The sequence below is a fragment of the Amphiprion ocellaris genome, chromosome 17 (genome assembly GCF_022539595.1).
Source record: "Amphiprion ocellaris isolate individual 3 ecotype Okinawa chromosome 17, ASM2253959v1, whole genome shotgun sequence".
NCBI classification, from domain to species: domain Eukaryota; kingdom Metazoa; phylum Chordata; class Actinopteri; family Pomacentridae; genus Amphiprion; species Amphiprion ocellaris.
This window is the reverse complement of record NC_072782.1, coordinates 20,592,105-20,612,357: the sequence shown is the minus strand read 5'-3', so window position 1 is coordinate 20,612,357 and position 20,253 is coordinate 20,592,105. Positions and strand designations below refer to the sequence as shown.

Genomic DNA, 20,253 nt, shown 5'->3' with positions numbered 1-20,253 from the left:
CGGCCATCAGTGCATTGTAAAGACCATGCAGGAGGATCATTAAAGTCAATTTAAGTACTGACTGAGCCGCTACAGCTGGCATTAATGCCTGAAGTTATGCATAATTAAGGGTGTGGCTGCTTTGAGTGACATGTGGGCGACTCTTCGCTCATTTTTACATTTGTTAAGAGTTAGGAGGACAACCTTCAGAGTCACCACACTGAGCTTCAAAACCTATGAGTGACACCACTGAGGGTTTGTTCACTTTTATACACAGTTAGTCTTTGCAACTGAAAGAATTGTGCAGGAGGAGGGGTCAACATTTTAGCAGAGACTACAGAAAAAACTTCTACAAGAAGTTATTTCTGCTGAAGTGGGCAATATAAGCTTCTGGCGTTAAGGGTGAAGTTACTTCAAACAAGAATACAACATCTCATAATATTTCCTTTCAGTAAATGATTTAAAAAAGCTGTTCTTCCATTATAATATAGTAATTTTGCTTGTAACTAAAGGATTTTTGCAGGAAGAGTGGTCCAAATTTTAGCAGACACTGATGGACAATTATACAATATCTTCTTCCAAACAAGAATATAACATATATTTCTCGAAGAATAGCACAATTACTGATATTTCAGTAAATGATCAAAAAACCAAAATCTTTCTTGTTCTTCCACCCTTATATATAGGAAATTCTTACAATTTAAGGAGTTTTGCAGGAAAAAAAAAGGCCAAAAATTGCTGCGATCCAATATGAAAGACTGGTGGACAATTGTCCAAAACACCTTCAAAATGTTATTTTTGCTAAACGAGCCTCTGATGTCAAGGTTCTAGTTAGTTTTTTTCTACAAAAGAATACAATATCTATACATATTTCATATTTCTGTGCAATATGTGATTGAAAAAGCAAATTTTCCGTGTTCTTCCATCTTTATACACAGTCATTGTTGCAACTGAAATAATTTTGCAAGAAGAGTGGTCAAATATTAGCAAGTCTATGTCAAAGACGATTGATAATTATGCAAAACATTTACGTGAAGTTATTTCTGATAAAAGACACAATTCTAGCAGCAAGGGTGCAGTTACTTTATCAGTCTATTCATGTTTTTTTTTCTTTATCCTTGTTTAAATGCATCACCTTTACATGGCACAGTTTAAAAGAAGAGGATGAAAGAAATCCAAATATAGCTTCACCTGAAGATACTGAACAGTTTATACGTGAATCTTGAACCCGGGACACATGACAAAGTAACCATACCAGCAAAACAAACAATACAGCTGTGTTATCAGCAAGGACAGCTGCTGCTACTCCAACATGTCTATTGTCTTTAACTTATCCCTTTCCACACACAAGAGCTGGAGATCAGCCTCATCACACACGAATGAACTGGAGCACTGAAGGTTCTGAACTGAAACCAGCACTCAACTTGCTTTTTTTTTTTTTTTTTAACCCCTCCAGAGCTGGCTGTCAAAAAAAAATGTTCCTGTGAGGCAAACATTGCAGAGAGAGATCCTCTCTGCCCACACACAACCTGACAGAGACACTGAGTCCACTTTGCATCTACCCCCTGTGGCACCCATAGCCTCTTCAGTCTCTCAATTTGTCTGCACTCTATTAGAGGCCATACATCTCTATACTTCTTCTGTTTTTAATCACAAGACACACCTCATTAGATGTGCAGTAGATCAAGGGCAGCAGCAGCATTGTTCTCTGACTTCTCTGCTAAGCTGTGTGCCACTGTGATTAAAGCCAGCTGATGATGGGGGAGCTTAATTCCAACACGTCAGCTTTAACCTGATATTAGGCCTGTTTGTCTCTAATTAGCTTTTGGCCAGAAGAGGAGGAGGAGGAAGAGGAGGAGGGGATGCCCAGAAGTGCTCCTGGGCTCATGCATCCCCATCTTCATGCAAAATCCAACTAACTGTCACAGCATAGCAAGTGCAAAAAAGAAGTCCTGCTCTGAGGATTTGGGTTCAGAGGAGACTAATTATAGACGCTCCAGAGCAGCATGCGTTTTGTTTAGTTTGGGATGGAGCTGCATCTAGCACCGCAGATGTGCAGACCTCCACCTCCTCCCGCTCGCTTCTAGGATGGGGTCAGGCTGCATTCAGGAGATAAAGAAGGAGAACAGCGGGCTTACTTGCCAAGCTCCTCGTACAGCTGGTATTCATCCGTAAAACGCGTGCAAGTAGTAGTTGTCATGATGCCTCCTCCTCCTCAGTGTCCGAAATGCGTGCTGCGTCTGTGGCTGCAGGACGGCAGGACCTCCGCTCAGTCTCCGCCCACCTCAGACCTCCGGACGCCTGAGTGGTTCCGCTGCAGCCCGCCTCATACGCTTCGGTCCAGGCTCGGACGGGTCTGGGCTCTCGGCTCTGCCAAGCGGGGAGGACGGACGCTTTAAATACCACAGTGTGAGCTCACCACATGACGTGTTCGTCCGGGTGGAGAGAAAAAAGAGAAGGAAATAAAGAAAAAGCGGAATCAGAGGCAGAGAGAGATATGATTGAAGAGTGCGGGGGAGAGTTTCATTCCACTTTATTCTGAAGCACAGAATGGACTGAAGCCTCTGATCACTTTAGACCAGGGGTTCAAACTCATTTTAGTTCTGGGGCCACATTCAGCCCAATTTGATCTCAAGTGGGCCGGACCAGTAAAATCAGAGCATTAATAGCCTATAAATAAGGACAACTCAATTTTTCCCTTGATTTTCGTGCAAAAAAGTACAATTCTGAAAATGTTCACATTTAATGAATTACAAAACATTATGAAGAACTTGAAATTTCTTAAGAAAAATGAGTGAAATTTCAACAATATCATGCCTCAGTTTCCCATTTACGCATTACAGCCTACAGATCACAGTGTGTCTACAAAGGCACAAAACATTTAGGGATCTGGAACTGAACAATATAGCAGATCCTCTCAAAATTATTTTAAATTTGCAGTTTTACAAACTTACAGTCAATGTCTTCTCTGTAATTTTCGTATGTTGCAAAGTCATCCTATGGGCCAGAGTCACCTTTTGGTCGGCCCCTTTTGGCCCGCAGGCCATATGTTTGACATCCCTGCTTTAGACTGCAGGGCTCAGAGAGGAAGCCCTCAGTCAGACCAAAGTTTGGGGTGAATTGGTTACAGCTTTTTGAGATCTTTTGGCCAACTTCATTTTGTCAGACATGTTCTATTTAAATGATTTATTGATGGAACAGGTCTGGAGGTAATTAGACTTGGGTTTGGTCAGTGAAAGTGAACTCGCTTTCCGAAAAATGTGATTGGCCACAGTTAATTCTCGATTTAATGAGAGGGGCAACTACTGTTCACTTGGATAGCTTTTTACTATAAAACATTAAATCATCATTTAAAAACTTAATATATATACATCTATCTATATATATATATATATATATATATATATATATATATATATATATTAGTGGTGGGATGCGATTAAAAAAAATTTAATTAATTAATTACATGCTTTGTAATTAATTAATCGCAATAGTTGCAGTTTTGTCAAATATCAGTATTTGACACAAGTGAAGTTTTTCAATTCAAATAAAATTGTGGTTGACAGTTGAATCGATGAATAGACATATACATGTTTATAATTTAAAATTTATTTAAAAAATGAAAAATGGGACATATAGAAAAAAGTGATTTTGATGACTTAAAGCCAGAATTTACTTGTTTTTTCCACTGTATGGCACATAAAATCAGCATAAGGAGCTTCAGAAATTTGAAAATCCAGAGATTCATTCTGTTTCCATCTTTTCTGGGTCTGATAAATGGTGTAATTTTGATGGTTCTTTTTATAGGAATATCAATTTTTATTTATGTAATTTTTTATAAACAAAAAGTTTATAATTAAGTTATTAAAAGAGATATTTTTGTTGTTTAGGGCTATTCCTCCTCCAAAGAGGCAGAGCCTCAATTGAGTAAAAACTTAAACCACAAAAATGTTTCATTTCTATTTATCTGCATTTTTCATCTGTCTGCTACATTCACAGATTACTGCAAATCTAAGTGCAATTATAGCGATTTTATTCAACATTTTAAGACTTTCTGTAAACTGAAGCACTGTCTAGAAAAGTGGTCTATTATGGGATGGCTACACCATTAGCCGTTAGCATGACTCGTAGCTAACGTTAGCTCTGGTGCTAACAGCAACATGTTTTACATTGAGGTGATACCGTCGGCTTGAAGTGACGCAGTGATCAGAAAACTCTTTGTTGTACAATTTGCACACAACCAGGATTTATCCAAACTGCCATCAGGAAGATTTTTAAAAGAAAACCTTCTGTCCAACAAACTCAATCTCATCTTCCTTCACTGTTTACCATTGCCTGACTTCACTCAGTACTTCCTGTGCTTCTTCTTCATGGCTACAAACAGACTTTAGGTTTATTACTGCCACCTACTGGGCTGGAGTGTTCATCAGCGTTACCAGTGTGCCAGAAATGAGGGAACTGAGGAGGGTGCAATTAATTGAGTTATTAGTTTTAACGCGTTATTTTCGCTGTAATCAATTATCGAAATTAACGCGTTAACGTTCCGGCCATACATATATATATATATATATATATATATATATATATATATATATATATATATATATATATATACAAGGATTCCAGGATTCAAGGATATTTATTGTCATTGCATTTCTGCAACGAAATTTTGTTAGCACTTCCATTAAAAAAAAAAAAAAAAAAAAAAAAAAAAAAACCCAAAAATGCTATTTTGGAAAATCTGTGAAATAGTTAAAACTGTTGATTTTTTTTGTTTGTTTGGGTTTTTTTTTTTTTGTTGGGTTGGGTTGACATAATACTAATACTAATAACGCATCGGTGTATTATTGTGTGTAATTACAACTTAAATTTTCCCATTAGTTTTATTTTAAAGTAAAAGAACTGGTGAAATCACAGAAGAAAAAATATTATTTGTTTAGGTTAATTCCACTAAAATACTACTTCCAGTACAAGTACTCAGATTTATTTACTTATGGCTTAATTTTTTTCCACCCAAAATACTATATTGTCAAAAATACCTTTGTTTTTAGAGGTTCAATCCATCCAAAATGTTACATTCAGTTAAGCTACTTAAAGTTTTAAAGGTTTATTCAACCCAAAATACTACAATCTGTCAAACTGTGTATGGTTTTAAAGGTTTAGTCTACACTAAATATTACTGTCTGTCCTGCAATTGATTGGATAGACACAATATTGAACAATAAAAAAACACCTTCCCACTATGCTCACCAAGAAATTCTAGTGAACAATCCCATTTTGGCAAGCTTTTGATAACTTATAACTTGATTTACATTCCAGGACAGATCCATCACCAATCCTGGCCAGAAATGCAGTCCTCTTTTCAGTGTGTGCTGCTACCTGATCTTGAGCTCTCCACTTCACTAGGTGGCACTGTTGCAAAAAACAAGGCTCCAAGAAACTAAAGGAGAAACTTTAAAAACACTGATCTACAGTTGTGTTCAAAATAATAGCAGTCCCATGTCACTAGCAAGATAAATCACTGTTTTTGTTAGAATGTCAACATCTACACTGCAAGTAAGTTTCTAGAAGGTTTAGTAAAGGTATAGAAAACCAACAGACCCAACAGGTATGACATGCATGCTGCTCATTCTGTGAAACTGAATCATTAACTGAAAGGGGTGTGTTCAAAAAAATAGCAGTGCTGAGTTCAGTTAGTGAGTTCATTGATTATGTGAAAAAAAAATAGGTGTTAAACAGGTGGCCCTTATTTAAGGATCAAGGCAACTGACGCTGCATATGCTGGCTGGGCATTTGTCCTTGAAAAACAGAGTAAAATGGGTCGTTCAAGACACTTCAGAAGAAGAGCATTCTTTCATTAAGAAATTAATAGAAGAGGGGAAAACCTATAAAGAAGTGCAGAAAATAATAGGCTGTTCAGCTAAAATGGTATCAAACGCTTTTAGTGGGAGCCCTTAGTGTAAGAAAAGTGCACTTCTGGATAAAATTTTGGCTTTTAGCCCAGAGTTAATATATACTATAAGGAATAAAAAAAATGATGGAAGCACTTCCGCCGACCCCTGTGGCGGCCATTTTGGTTAAATCTAATATGGCCGCTTTCTGCATAGAGAAAATGTCATATTTCTGCACAATGGTATTTGAATTAAGTGATTTTGGTATCGGAACGGGGGTTTTTCGGCATCCTGATTTTCATGGGGAGGGTGTTACAGGTATACTATGTCAAAATTAGCTGTACTAGGTCAAGGTCAATTACTACCCATTTACACTCCAATTGACTGTATTTGATCCTGTTGTTGTCAGGCATATTACAACAAAGAAAAGTAATATATTATCTTTGATACAAAATGTACAATAAACCAGTTGTAAAAGTACAGATAGATAGCTCTTATATTGTAGTCGCTTCCTCTAGAATTTATGGAAACCACCATATGTCAAGTATTGCAAACGACATGCAACCATTCGGTTCTCAGCAAAAGGTCCACTGACCGGATGTCTAGGTTATTTTAGTAACCGAACAGAAATTGCTTTATAAAAGTTGTCATGTCACATTTGTCCAATTTCATTTGTCATTAAACACTTTTATGTGCACAAGAAAAAAAATAGCTTCATAATATGCTCCCTCGATCCCGCCAAAGCCTTTGATCAAGTTGAGGGTTGCAAAGTGGGACAGATGGAACTGCTCGTAGTATGACTATATATCTATAGTTCACCAGTGGTAAATATCCCTTGGACTATGTGTCAATCCATGTAAAGGATATGGTGGAACTTCAATGGAAACACCCAGAAATCAACCAAGAATTCATGAAAGGCAATTTTGTCGTACAGAAAAGTCGAAAGAAATTTTCGCTGATAGCTAAGGACCACAGTCATGAGCAGACCACAAAGGTTATGAAACGTGAGGGAGGAATTTCCAATATTTATGATAATCCTGATACATTAGATGAACATATTATGGCTCTTCCTGAAAAATTAAGAGCCATTGCAGAATTCGAGGAGGCAGCAGAAATCATGTCTACACTACCAGACCTTGGACATCATGAAGAGTCTGAAAGTCTTCAACATCGTTTTGCAAATGATGTTTTCTCACTCCTAGGAGTAATGAGGGCTTGTGGAAACCCCTTCTTGAAAGAAAGTGGTCCAGATCTCATCACCTTGGACACAAGGGAAGTCATGAATCAGGAATCTGCCGAGGCTTTCATCAGTGGTCTTGAGAGAGGTAGAGAAGTGCATAATACTTATGTAAGAGACCGTCTCACAAATGGCACTGTTGCTGTTACGGATACTATTCAGAGGAACAGTTTCCCTACTTTTGCAAAACCGGTCGAGTCAAAAAGCAGAACCAGCAAAGTTTCTATGGTGAAACGTGATGCATCTCTGGTTACTCAGCTATTTCTCTCAATGCAGTCAAGGCCAGATGCGGACCTTGATGAGTTCTTTCATTATGAAAACCAAAAGGCACCCCCTGCGTTGTCTGATCAAGGGACGTTGAGATTAGGAAAGAAGTCAGCCTAGAAATCCCAAAGGTGGTAGCGCCATCAAATGTCACTGTTAAGGTGCTCGATGGAGCAGCCATAGTGCACATGGTGCAGCCCACAAAAGCTACCAATTTTGATGAATATGTCACAAACCATTTTATGCCATTTATTGCTTCTACCATTCAGGGTGGCACTCAGCGGTTGGACATTGTGTGGGATACCTACCCAGAAGAAAGCCTGAAACTACAGGCTCAAGAAAAGCGAGGATCTGACGCCATAATAGCTGGCACTGTAGTCAAGGGAACAACTCAATTACCCACCAGCTGGAAGCTGTTCCTACAAAACCGTCATAACAAAGTTGATCTCTTTCGCTTTTTGAGTAAAGCAGTTGTTGATGCATCAGCCGACATATACCCTGTGGTCCTCTACTCTACGAAAGATGATCTTGTGATTGTGAATGACATGTATGGGATATCCAAAATTGATATCCAGAATATCTCACCATGTAACCACGAGGAAGCTGATGGAAGAATGCTCCTTCACATTGCCGATGCTTCACGACAAGGGCATTCGAAGGCAATGGTTCGAAGTGTTGACAGCGACGTAGTTGTCATCGGTATTAGCATGTTTGAACATCTGGGACTTCAGGAACTCTGGATAGATTTTGGCACAGGAAAATCTCACCGATACATACCGGTTCATTCAATTGTTGATACTCTTGGGCCAGAAAAGTGTTATGCGCTGCCACTGTTTCATTCCTTCACAGGTTGTGACACTACATCTTCGTTCCTAGGGATTGGCAAAAGGACTGCTTGGGCAGTATGGAGGGAATTTCCTGACTTCACTGAGACGTTAATGACCCTTATGAACAATCCAGAGGAGATGACACTGGAGAGCGTCCACATGCAGTCCCTCGAGAAATTCACCGTCATGATGTACTCGAAGACCACAAATGCCTCCCGTGTCAATGAGGCTCGTCGGGAGTTATTCTCTCATGGAACTCGTACGCTTGACATGATACCACCTACTCAACAGGCACTTTTCCAGCATATCCTGCGCGCCCTTTATCAAGCAGCAATAATTTGGAAGCAGGCTCTTGTGCGAGAGCAGACTGTCCCTGATGCCTCGATTTGGGGCTGGATGAAGGTAGAGCAAAGTGATCAGAGCAAAGTGTGGTCACCCTTCTGGACTTCCTTGCCCGATGCCAGCAAAGCTTGTTCCTTGCTGTTTCACTGTGGTTGCCTGAAGGCATGCAGGGGCAATTGTAAATGTTCAAAGGCAAGTCTGCGCTGCACACTTCTCTGTCGATGCCAGGGCGGCTGTGTCAATAATGACACCCTCTAATTAAGATATTCTACCTTAGTTTCTTGAATGTTATACTTTCCAGTATGTGTTTAAGCTAGTGTTAGTATAAGGAGCATTAAGCAATGTATCTGATGTGCTTTAAAACTATGAAAACCAAAAAAAAAGTGTAATGCATATATAAATTGTACTCGTTTATGTCAATGCAAAAGCTTTTATGTTAATGATGTTCAAATTTCTCTGGAACTTCGTTCTTTCTTTATATATATATATATATATATATATATATATATATATATATATATATATATATATATATATATATATATATATATAAATATATATAATGCTGTTGTTAGCATAGTGCAAGTATGTCAGAATGTTATCACTATAAATTTTGTATATCAATTATATACCTGCCAAGAGGTGTAACAGCTGCTCTAGAATGACCTTGATTCGCGGTTTTTTAAGGTAACTGACCTTGACTTTGACCATAGTGACATGACCTTTAACCTGAAGAGATGGCAAACCTCCAACAATCAAATCAGGACCTTGGAAAACATCTAGTTTGACACAAAAATCAAACTACTCAAACCGCTTTATACAGAAAAATGGCTTTATCTCTATGCAGGTGGCAGCCATATTGGATTTGTCCAAAATGGCTGCCAAAGAGGGAAGCGGAAGTGCTTCGATCAATTTTTTTGTTCCTCATGGTCCAAAGTATCTCTGAGCAAACAGCCTAAATTTTATCCGGAAGTGCACTTTTATGGGGTGTATATGCACTTAGGTCCCTCACTATTTAAAATGGCAGCCAAAACCAGAAGGGCGAGGAAGATAAAGAAAAACGACTATTCGAATGGATCGGAGAATAAACAAAATGGCAAAGGCTCAGCTAATGATGAGCTCCAGGAGGATCAAAGAAGATCTAAAGTTGCCTGTGAGTACTGTAACAATCAGACGACGTCTATGTGAAGCCAAGCTACCAGCAAGAAGCCCCCGCAAAGTCCCATTGTTAAAAAAAAAGACGTGCTGAAGGGGTTACAATTTGCCAAAGTATACATTGACTGACCTAAAAAGAAATGGCATAATATTTTGTGGACTGATGAGAGTAAGATTGTTCTTTTTGGGTCTAAGGGCCACAGACAGTCAGATGTCCTAAAAACACTGAATTCAAGCCACAGTACACAGTGAAGACGGTGAAGCATATTGGTGCAAGCATCGTGATATGGGGATGTTTCTCGTACTATGGTGTTGGTCCTATTTATTGCATACCAGGGATACCTGCAATCTCGTTATAGTACATTGTATAATGACAATAAAGAATATTCTATTCTGTTCTTCTATTCTGGATGAAAAAAGAACATTGTCAATTCTATTTATTTCATATGAACTTAACTATCTTTAGTATGTATACTACTGTTTGGGGTCACCCAGACAATTTCATGTTTTCCATGAAAAATCACACTTTTATTCATGTGCTAACTTAATTGCACAAGGGTTTTCTAATCATCAATTAGCCTTTCAACACCATTAGCTAACACAATGTAGCATTAGAACACAGGAGTGATGGTTGCTGGAAATGTTCCTCTGTACCCCTATGTAGATATTCCATTAAAAATCAGCCGTTTCCAGCTAGAATAGTCATTTACCACATTAACAATGCCTAGATTGTATTTCTGATTAATTCAATGTTATCTTCATTGAAAAAAATGCTTTCTTTCAAAAATAAGGACATTTCTAAGTGCCCCCAAACTTTTGAACAGTGGTGTGTGTCAAGGGATTGACATGACAACTCCAAATGCCCAGAAGCAATAAGATTAATGCAGAAAAAAAAAAAAAAAAAAACCAGCAAAATCATGCCTTCAACCACATCATGGATGGATATTGCTCAGATGTCATCTCTATTCTACATATGCAGGTCATTCCATACAAAATAAACCAAATCTGAGAAAAGTTCCCATCTGAGCCTCTCCCACAATCCAGTTGATTTGTTTATGCTCACAAAAGTTAGTATATTTAATGAAGCCATACTATGAATACTACAAAAACAAGAAAAGCACTCAGAGAGCACAGTACTCCGCCAAGGCTGCTCAGTCATTGTATGATTTCCGACAGATGAAACCTTGAAAAGATTTGTGGTTCACATTTGTGGTCTATTTGTAGTAGGGTCGCCATTAGGATACCAAATCACGTCACCTAAATATGTGGCAGGTGGGAGGAAATGACGGGACTCGGAAACACCCCCACAATTTAATCAATTGTTCCTCGTATCATTTCCGATGGATAAGTCCTCATAAGTCCGCAGCGCACGATTTGTAGTAGGATCGCAATCATGTGATCATCAGCAGGCAGCAGACGTAGTGTTCACTTGTCATAGTGATGCCGTGCCGCTATCTTGCAATGACACAGAAATCTTTAACAAACCTGTGGATCCAGATTATAAGCCGCATCACTGTCAAAATTTAATCAATTACTCCTTGTGTCATTTCTGACCTTCCCTGAAAATTCCACCCAAATCTGTTAGTCCATTTTTGACCAATGTTGCTAACAGAGACACAGACAGACAGACAAACCAACGCCGATCGCCGTATTCCTTGGCAGAGTAATAATTAAAAGATGTATAGATGTGTCAGTTAATGTGTCAAGTTAAAAGCGAAGCCTGGCTGCTGAACTGGTAAACCAGCAGTAGATGTTCTCATCAGACATGCTGCAGTGCTGCCCATCATTATGATAGATAACAGAATAACAGACCAGAGCACATGTTTGCTGCTTATCAAGATTTCCTTCCAGCTGTTTTTATCCATCCATTAAAAACCTGAGAGGAAAAAAATTGGCATATCACAAAAGAGTTTTTACACTTGGCTCAGGTGAAGTTGTACCACTAAATAATTCATGAAACAGAGAAATGTCACATCTCCATCTTGTTTCCACCATTTGATCTGTCGATGTTCTTCCTGAACTGACTGTGTAGTTCCACAAATCAGCACCTGAAATAAATCAATTTTTTTTAAAAATCTGCTGAATATTTTGATAAAAACCTGGCTACTGGTTGATGTAAAAAAGCTCAACAATAAGAATGAAAACAACAATGACATATTAACAGAATCGGCCAGTGGGGCAAATGAACACATAGGCACTGCAGTTATTAAATAATCAGATTTATCAGATTTCAAAATGCCAAAACATCAAATAAATGTTTGATATAATGACACATCCTCGTCAGAACCAAGGTGAGAATATTCCCTTTCCAAACCCACAAACCCTGACATGCAGCTTTTACAGTTAAAAACAAACGTCCAGCATTTCAGCTCGGCAGGTGAACGGCACCTCTCCTGCAACCGGCTCTGTGAATAAACTAGATTCAGTTCATATTTGGCTGCATTTTAGAATTGCACTGCACTGGGCGGGATGTCAAACATAGACGGGTCGAACTGCTGCCCTTTGAACGGCGACCCTTCGGCGTCCCAACCCTTTTTCAGCATCTCATGCACTTTCTGTGGAGGAACAACAAGGTTATGTTAAATATGCACCATATGTTATATAAACATTGTCACAATGCAAAAAAAGACACTCGTCCGCTGCAGCAGCAACTCCCAACTTAACTTCCAGCTCTTATTAGCGAAGATTTTTAGGGCTAAATGAATGTTTAACAATTTCTAGCGGCAATTTTTAAGATTTTACTGATTTTCTCTGCTTGGTACATTAAAGATAGCTAGTAAAATCATGGAAAAGTATTAATAAAACACAACTGTTCAAAAGTTTGGGGTCACTTAGAAATGTCCTTACTTTTTGAAGGGAAAGCAGTTTTTTTTCAATGAAGATAACATTAAATTAATCAGAAATAGAGTTGAGACATTGCTAATGTGGTAAATGACTATTCTAGCTGGAAACAGCTGATTTTTAATGAAATATCTACATGCAGAGGAACGTGTCCAGCAACCATCACTCCTTTGTTCTAATGCTACACTGTGTTAGCTAGTGGTGTTGAAAGGCTAATTGATGATTAGAAAACCCTTGCGCAATTATGTTAGCACATGAATAAAAGTGTGAGTTTTCATGGAAAACATGAAATTGTTTGGGTGACCCCAAACAGTAGTATACATATTAAAGATAGTTAAGTTCATGTGAAATAAATAGAATTGACAATGTTCTTTTTTCATCCAGCCTTCTCAGATGCATTGGACGATGTCACTTCAATCACTAAAATGGTTCATCTCACACACTGATTTATTGAAATGTTTCAGCCACTAATGGGCTTCAGTCCAGAGTTGTTTTTTTGTTTTTAGAAAACCCTTGTGCAATTATGTTAGCACATGAAAAAAAGTGAGGCTTTTCATGGAAAACATGAAATTGCCTGGGTGACCCCCAACTTTTTGGGCATTCCTGCTGCCAGATTTTCATGTTTTTGTAAGTAGATTTTTGAACAGTTGCAAGACATGTCATCCTTAAAAAAATGACACCAATTATTCAAACCAGAAACTGTAAATATAAAGAATTATCCAATTTTTGTCTTACCAACATGAACATATCATGTTATGTCCAGTTTTTGAAGGAAAAATACCCAGAAAAATTGTGATATTTCTTTAAAATCTCTTTATTCTACACACTTTTTTCCTTTTTTTTCCTTTGAAAGTTTTCTGCAGATGTATTTCTGTACAAAAGATTGATGAAAATCACAAATTATATTTCTTTGGTTTTTGAAATTTATAATAATTTTAATATTTTAAAAATCTAGAAATATTAGTGTCTTTCTAATAAAAACTAATTAGGCAAACCCAAAAGTCTTGTTTATGTACGCTGTGCAATTAAATTTAATGCTTACATGAGAAGAAATGGATTCAATATTTTCATTTTAATTAGTAAACCTAAATTGTGGGGAACACGCACATACTGGATCGGCCTGTGATTCTGAATCAAAATTATGCAACTTCTCATAGTACTTCAGATACTTTTCCATATTTTCCTGTGCTCATTTAGAACATTATTCCTGGTTAGTTAACTTGAATACCTCTGATGCACAGCTGCTTCTGGCTTACACTTCTGCTACTGCTTGAACTTGGTTCTCACCATTTCATGACTCTGTGGCTTTCCCTGCAGCTTCTGGTGGTAGTCGAATGTGAGTCTGTCCAGGACAGCATGCTCCTCATCATCGACTGTTGCCATGGAGCGTTCACGGTTAATTTGGTTTATATCAATCTCCTTTTCGCCTTTGAGCACAGCGTTCCACCAAACCTCAGAGGTCTTGCTGAGTGACAGCTGGAAGTCAAAGGCAGGGAGTTAAATTAATGTGTATCATATTAGACAGAATTGTAGACAGGCTACTTTTCCAACAGCTGCTTTGGAGAAAAAGACTCTTTGAGGTCAGAAAACACTTAGATCCAATCAAAAGAGAATCTTCATTATTCATTCATTATTCAGGGCCTTTTCCCCAAGTTAGAAAATTAACATTAAAAAAAATTAAGGGGTGCAATTAAAATTGTAGAAAATAACATAATAATAAAAGAAGAGACATCTATCCATCCATTATCTATACACTGCTTAATCCTCTTAGGGTTGTGGGGGGCTGGAGTCTATCCCAGCTGACTTAGGGTGAAGGCAGGGGACACCCTGGACAGGTCACCAGTCTATCACAGGGCTACATACCGTGGTGGAAAAAAGTTTTCACACACCCCATATATTTGTGAAAAATAGCATTAAGAATCACTCGTAGTTGCTCTCTTCAAGTGCAATTTCTTTTAGTACAGTCACAGCCGTAATACTACACAAATCCTAAAAAAGCCATTAAAAACTTAAAATTGACTGGTTCGATAAAAATAAGAAATTCTGAGTATTGGGTCACTTTGGTAGAATTTAGTTTTGTTATTTTTTCTTGTAAACAATAAACAAAAAAATATCATTTGTATTTATTCATGCCTTTCTAATGCAACCACGCCTTTTGAAAGACAAAAAAGATTTTTCCACTAATATTTCATGATAATATTTGAGATTGTGTAAAATTTTAAGATTGTCCGAAACTTTTTTTCCAACACCGTATAGAGATAAACAAGCACACTCACATTTACACCTATGGACAATTTAGAATCACTAATTGACCTCAGCATGTTTTTGGACTGTGGGAGGAACCTGCAGTACCTGGAGAAAACCCACACACGCACAGGGAGAACATGCAAACTCCATGCAGAAAGATCCCAGGAAGGCTGGAAGGCTAACAGGAGTTCTTCTAGCTACAAGGCAACAGTGCTAACCACCAAACCATTATATAGCCCAATGAAGAGATATTTACAAGCAAAATTGTTTCATTTGCTTGAATACAAAAACTTCACTAGGTTTGTACTTATTTCTCCTTTATACTTACGGATATTCACATAAATCAATTCAGCACAAGTTACCTTCTAACTTTTTGATAATGAGTCCTAGTCTGATACAATTTTCCTTAAAAATAGTTGCACAGTGCACAGTTCAAGTACATAAAAGTTATTAAAATCAAACCAATGATTATGTTTGGCAAATAAATAGCTCTGCAATGAATTAGAAGAAAAAATACAGCAGTAAAACTAGAAAATTCTAAATGAGTAATACAATCACAATTTAATTTTTACGTATTGTAACTGATTTACTTTAACTTTCACAGTCACAGCAACTCAAAATAACAATTCCTTAGTGCAGCATTGTAACAGAGCTAGTATATTAATAATGAGCTACAGAAAATTCTGTTTCACTTCAAAAGGGCAAAGCCAACAGCTGTTACATCTGATAAAAGACCTTGTAGGTGATCAATAGCCTTGTTGTAAAGTTCAGGTAGGGTGTCAAAAGTGGTTTTTTGATTTGAATTGCACACAGAGGCAAATTATGACACTTAAGGCTTTCAATACAAAAGCTTCAGAAAACAGTGAAAATCTCGATTCTCCACCACAGCGATGCACAGCTCATCCAGCATGATGAATTCAGTTACGCTCTGTGTGATCTTTTTAGCCTTGGGGTCTCTCACCTTTTTAAAGTATCCTCCAGTGTGATGCTTCAGTGCAGCCTTTGCTGAGTTACCTGAGTGAACTCACTGTTCTACAAAGTGTATATTTTTTAGATGCCGTATCACAGTAGTACTACTGACCGCAGCTCTGTTACTAGAACTCCTCAAAATACTCACAATGCAGATATTACAACCATTGCACTGCTTTCTTTTAACAAGTTAAAATATTTCCACAATGGAGACATTTTAGCCACATCCTGCCACAAATTGTGCTCTTCATCTACAACTCCTGTGTGACAGCAGATGTAAACTAAAAATCAGGCTGAGGTTTGTTTCATGAAAGCCAATTTGTGATCATTGAGATCAGAATGGGACATCCCAAGTAACCACTTAAAAATAGCCTTAGTTTGAAAGTAAAATTTTGCCTGGCATCAATTAAAGATAGTAAAGCTATTGTGTAAAAAAAAAACCAGCTGATTCTGAAGGGGTGAAGTGGGAACTTTTTTCAGATTTATTTGATTTTTTATTTTTTTTTGTAATGATTACTTTGGGGAGCTGCATAGAGGCTTGGTGGCTAGCACTTTCACCTTGCACCTAGAAGATCTCTGGTTTGCATCCCCACTTTCTTGGGATCTTTTTGCATGGAGTTTGCATGTTCTCCCTGCGCATGCGTGGGTTTTCTCCGGGTTCTCCAGCTTCCTTCCACAGTCAACATGCTGAGGTTAATTGGTAACTCTAAATTGTCCGTAGATGTGAATGAGAGTGTGATTGTTTGTCTCTATATGTAGCCCTGTGATAGACTGGTGACCTGTCCAGGGTGTCCCCTGCCTTCCCATTAAGTCAGCTGGGATAGATTCCAGTCCCCCCGTGACCCTAATGAGGATTAAGTGGTGTATAGATAATGGTTGGATGGATGATTACTTTGTGCTCACAAGGACAGCAAGAGATGATATTTGTGAGTACTCACAACCACACAGTTTCCAGGTTCCAGACTCCACAGAGAGTTTTCAGTGTTGATCTTGTGTGTGAATTCTCCCTCCATCAGCGTTTTGTCCTCTGCTCCGTCCCTCACGCTCACTCGCATGCTGCTGGTCTGCAGATTGACGCTGACCTGAGGACAGCGAGCGCGACACAACAACACAGCTGAAATCAGCAAACTGATGGAGAGCTGTATTCCTGGTGTGTCAGGTGGTCGAAACGCTGTGTTCACCTGTCTGCCTTTAACAACCGTCTTGGGAACGAACACTCGGACCTCCACGTCCATGTAGTCCTGAGACCAGCTGTAGTTTTCCCTGACTGCTCCATTGTAACTGTCAGCATTGGACTGAAACGTGTCCTGACTTCTGACACAAAATTCACAAGGACACAAACTTATTCAATAACTCAGGAATGTAGATTCAACTGCTGTAAGGAATCAATTTATTTTTGACAAACTACACATTGTTTAAAAGGACAAAACCTCACAATTTAACCAGTTTAAACCATTTTAAGACATCAACACCACAGTTCTTTACTTTTAAACACAAGTGCAGACACAGCAGAACAGTATTTTAATACATTTTCTGTTACCTTTGGGGGCACACACTTACTGAATGACTATGCACTACACACTATTTCCTTCATAAGAATCCAACAAACAAAATACATCCACATTTTTTAAAAAATGTGGTCAATGTTAAGTGGTTAGGTGAAATATCTTATGATTCTCTAACTGACTTAATTTTAGGAACATCAAACACATCCAGCTATTCAGAAATAAGGCTGCAACAACAACTGTTGATTAATCTGTCAATTATTTTCTCAAATAATCGATTAGTGGATTGGTCAGCACTTGCATATTTAAAGCAAGCCTTACTCTCTAAAGATAATGTTCCCAACACCAACTGGCTGGTTGGTTGGTCAAAGCAAGTTATAGCTAATAAAAAGGTTTCATTTCTACCTACAGTTTGATACTAGGCTCATCTTCTAACCATGAGTCCTTCTCTGTCTAAACAATTTTCTAATACAGGCATATTTTGACAATTGTAAAATGTAAAATTTGATATTCTATTTACTCAGGGAATTATAACTATAGTAACTGACGCACAATTATTTTCTGGGCTCGATAAAAAGGACAAATGCCGACAATCTGATGACGGAAACAGGTCAGCGGTGCAGACTGACAGAACCACAACTTAACGGACTCTGAAACAAGCAATGAATGCTCTAAACATGTCAACGCCAATGTTGTTTCTACATTTCACAGTCAAAAGCTCAATTCACAAGTGTTAGATTGTAACTATATTAGAGAATTACTACATTAGAGACAGAGGGAATCATGGCTAGAGGTGTCAAGGTGTTGTAGAAGCCTACTGATTCTTCACAGTTATCGTCAATCCTTCTACACTGCGACACCCCTACATGGGAACAAAATTTTAATTAACTACTGCAAGTGAATTTACTGAGATATACTGCTGCATGTAATGTCATTTTCAAATTAAAATAGATCAGAAACAAGAAGGTACTCACTGTTCAGCTGACTTTGTGCTGGCTGCAGCTGCCTGATCTCCCTGCGCCGCTGGACCACTGCTGCTGCTGCTGGTTGCATCTGAGGCTGCAGGCCCTGAAGCATCCACAGCATCTGAGGCGGAGCTCTCAACCTGCGCCGCCTCTGTACTCTGCTCCTGCGTCTCCTGGTGAGGCTCAGAGGGAACCTCCAGCTCTTGAACCGACTGAGGAACACCTCTATTCTCTTCTCTCCTCTGCAGCTCACTCAGCATCCTCTCTCTGTCGTGTTCTGCCAGCTTCTCAAACAACTTGAATGTCTGAGGAGGGAATAAAAGAGGATCACAAATGTGGGCTTGAATTTCACCTGAGGGGAGAACCTGGAATTGTGATTACATTCAGATTCAGATTCTTTTATTGTTAGTGCACAATACAACGAAACACAAACACTCGTAAAAACAGATCTCAAAAAATCTCAATCTCTCTCTCTCTCTCTCTCTCTCTCTCTCTCTCTCTATATATATATATATATATATATATATATATATATATATATATATATACAAATAAATAAAGCAATAAATAATAATACCACACTTCCTACTCACTCCCGCCCCACCCACCCACAGACACAGAACACACACATGCATTTGTACACATAAAATAATTTTGATAAAATTCCTTGAGTGAAACTGCACTTTTTTTTTTTTTAAAGTATGTGTATCTGTGAGGTATTGCACAGAGTGACTGGTCAAATGATAGTTTTCTTGAGTCCATTTGATGTAGCAATGGCTCTGGGGTAAAAACTATTCAATGAACGACAGATTCTTGTTTTGATTTGCTGGTAGTGCCAGCCTGAGAGCAGCAGTTCAAAAAGTTTAGGTATTGCAGTGGTGCTTGAGCTCAGTGGCCCCCACGTGGATACATAGGAACACTTGAGGCTCTATTTTAAGAGGTGCAAATGCAGCTAGAAACGCAAAGGGGTAGTTCAGGGCTCGTGGACTGTGTGCATCTCCGAACACCACATATTTAGAACCATGTGGGCGACACCAATAACAACAATATACTTTCTGTCATTTGATTAATTGACAAAGCCCTGCAGTTTTACACTGAGTTTACACAGTTTTGAACAGGTTAAAATCAACAGGTGGACAAACTGCAATTTGTAAAGGATAAATACCTCAGTCAGTGCCCTACAACAGATATAGAGTTTACAGATGACTTCTTTTTAATGGTAAATACTATCAATACAAGCGCACAAGCTATCATTTGCAAAGTTTAAAGAACTCAGGTATTTAGCTAAAATCCTTGTTTTTAATGGTTATTGGTAAATAATAATAACTCTGGTGACAGACTATTTTTTAAAAGTTTATATAACAGAGTAAGTGTCACAAGCACAGATATTTAGCTAGTATACTGTTAAGGGTAAATAATATGGACAAACTGTAAGTTCCATACGTTAAAGAACTGATATTTAACAGATATTTAACTATTATCAAGGTAACTTTACTTATTATGAAAAAAGAGACTAGAATTTACTAAATGACATTCATCTAGTATCCTAATAATTTCGGTTTCTAGTGTTTAACGGTCGGTAATACCAAACTGTGATTTTAACGGTCAGATAACTTCCAAAGTAGCTGTTAGTTAACATGTTGACAGACTTCACCTTAAGCACCATCTTCTCCGCCACTCCCGGGGGGAAGCCCATCTTGTCGCCGGGACCGGATAGCAGGCGGTAGAAGTCCGTTTTGCGGTACAGAAAGCCGAAGTAGATCTGCAGAAAGTCCTGGATGTTGCCGACGTGCTGCAGGATCCCCAGCAGAGCGTTGTCGTACATCTCCGTCATCTTCAGCGGCGACGCCATTGCTGCTCCTCACGGCGTGGACGGTTCTGACGGTAATCCACTTCAACAGACCGGTAAAATGCTTCGACCGGCTCCCGAAGACACGAAACAACGATTTTGTGACGAGAAATAACAGTAAATAACAAACTGGAAAGAACTGCAGAATGTTTGTCACACTGTTTCCAGAGCAATACTAATAC

The 20,253-nt window shown here is 38.4% G+C and overlaps 2 protein-coding genes across 11 annotated transcripts in view; both read right to left on the bottom strand.

Annotated features, from left to right (window-relative positions):
* Window positions 1-2,505, bottom strand: part of LOC111570198 (calcium/calmodulin-dependent protein kinase type II subunit beta) — a 77,175-nt gene extending 74,670 nt beyond the window's left edge. For 2 of the 9 annotated variants that reach the window (XM_035949345.2, XM_035949344.2), the window contains exon 1: window positions 2,118-2,470. In XM_035949345.2, coding sequence (XP_035805238.1) covers window positions 2,118-2,179 — 62 coding nt within the window. In that variant the 5' untranslated portion in view covers window positions 2,180-2,470. Of the gene's footprint in view, window positions 1-2,117 lie in introns of all 9 variants that reach the window. The other 7 variants (XM_035949340.2, XM_023272826.3, XM_035949339.2 and 4 more) reach the window with 6 other exon arrangements.
* Window positions 2,506-11,893: 9,388 nt separating this feature from the next.
* nudcd3 (NudC domain containing 3) lies at window positions 11,894-20,253 on the bottom strand. 2 transcript variants are annotated; one of them, XM_023272827.3, is made up of 6 exons: window positions 19,877-20,253; window positions 18,232-18,527; window positions 16,934-17,066; window positions 16,691-16,834; window positions 13,824-14,012; window positions 11,894-12,250 (listed from the first exon to the last, which is right to left on the bottom strand). In XM_023272827.3, exons 1-6 carry the CDS (start codon window positions 20,072-20,074, stop codon window positions 12,140-12,142), a joined length of 1,071 nt encoding a protein of 356 aa, XP_023128595.1. In that variant the 5' UTR covers window positions 20,075-20,253; the 3' UTR covers window positions 11,894-12,139. The 2 variants fall into 2 exon arrangements, with proteins under 2 accessions (XP_023128595.1, XP_023128596.1); XM_023272828.3 differs by having other exon boundaries at window positions 16,934-17,063.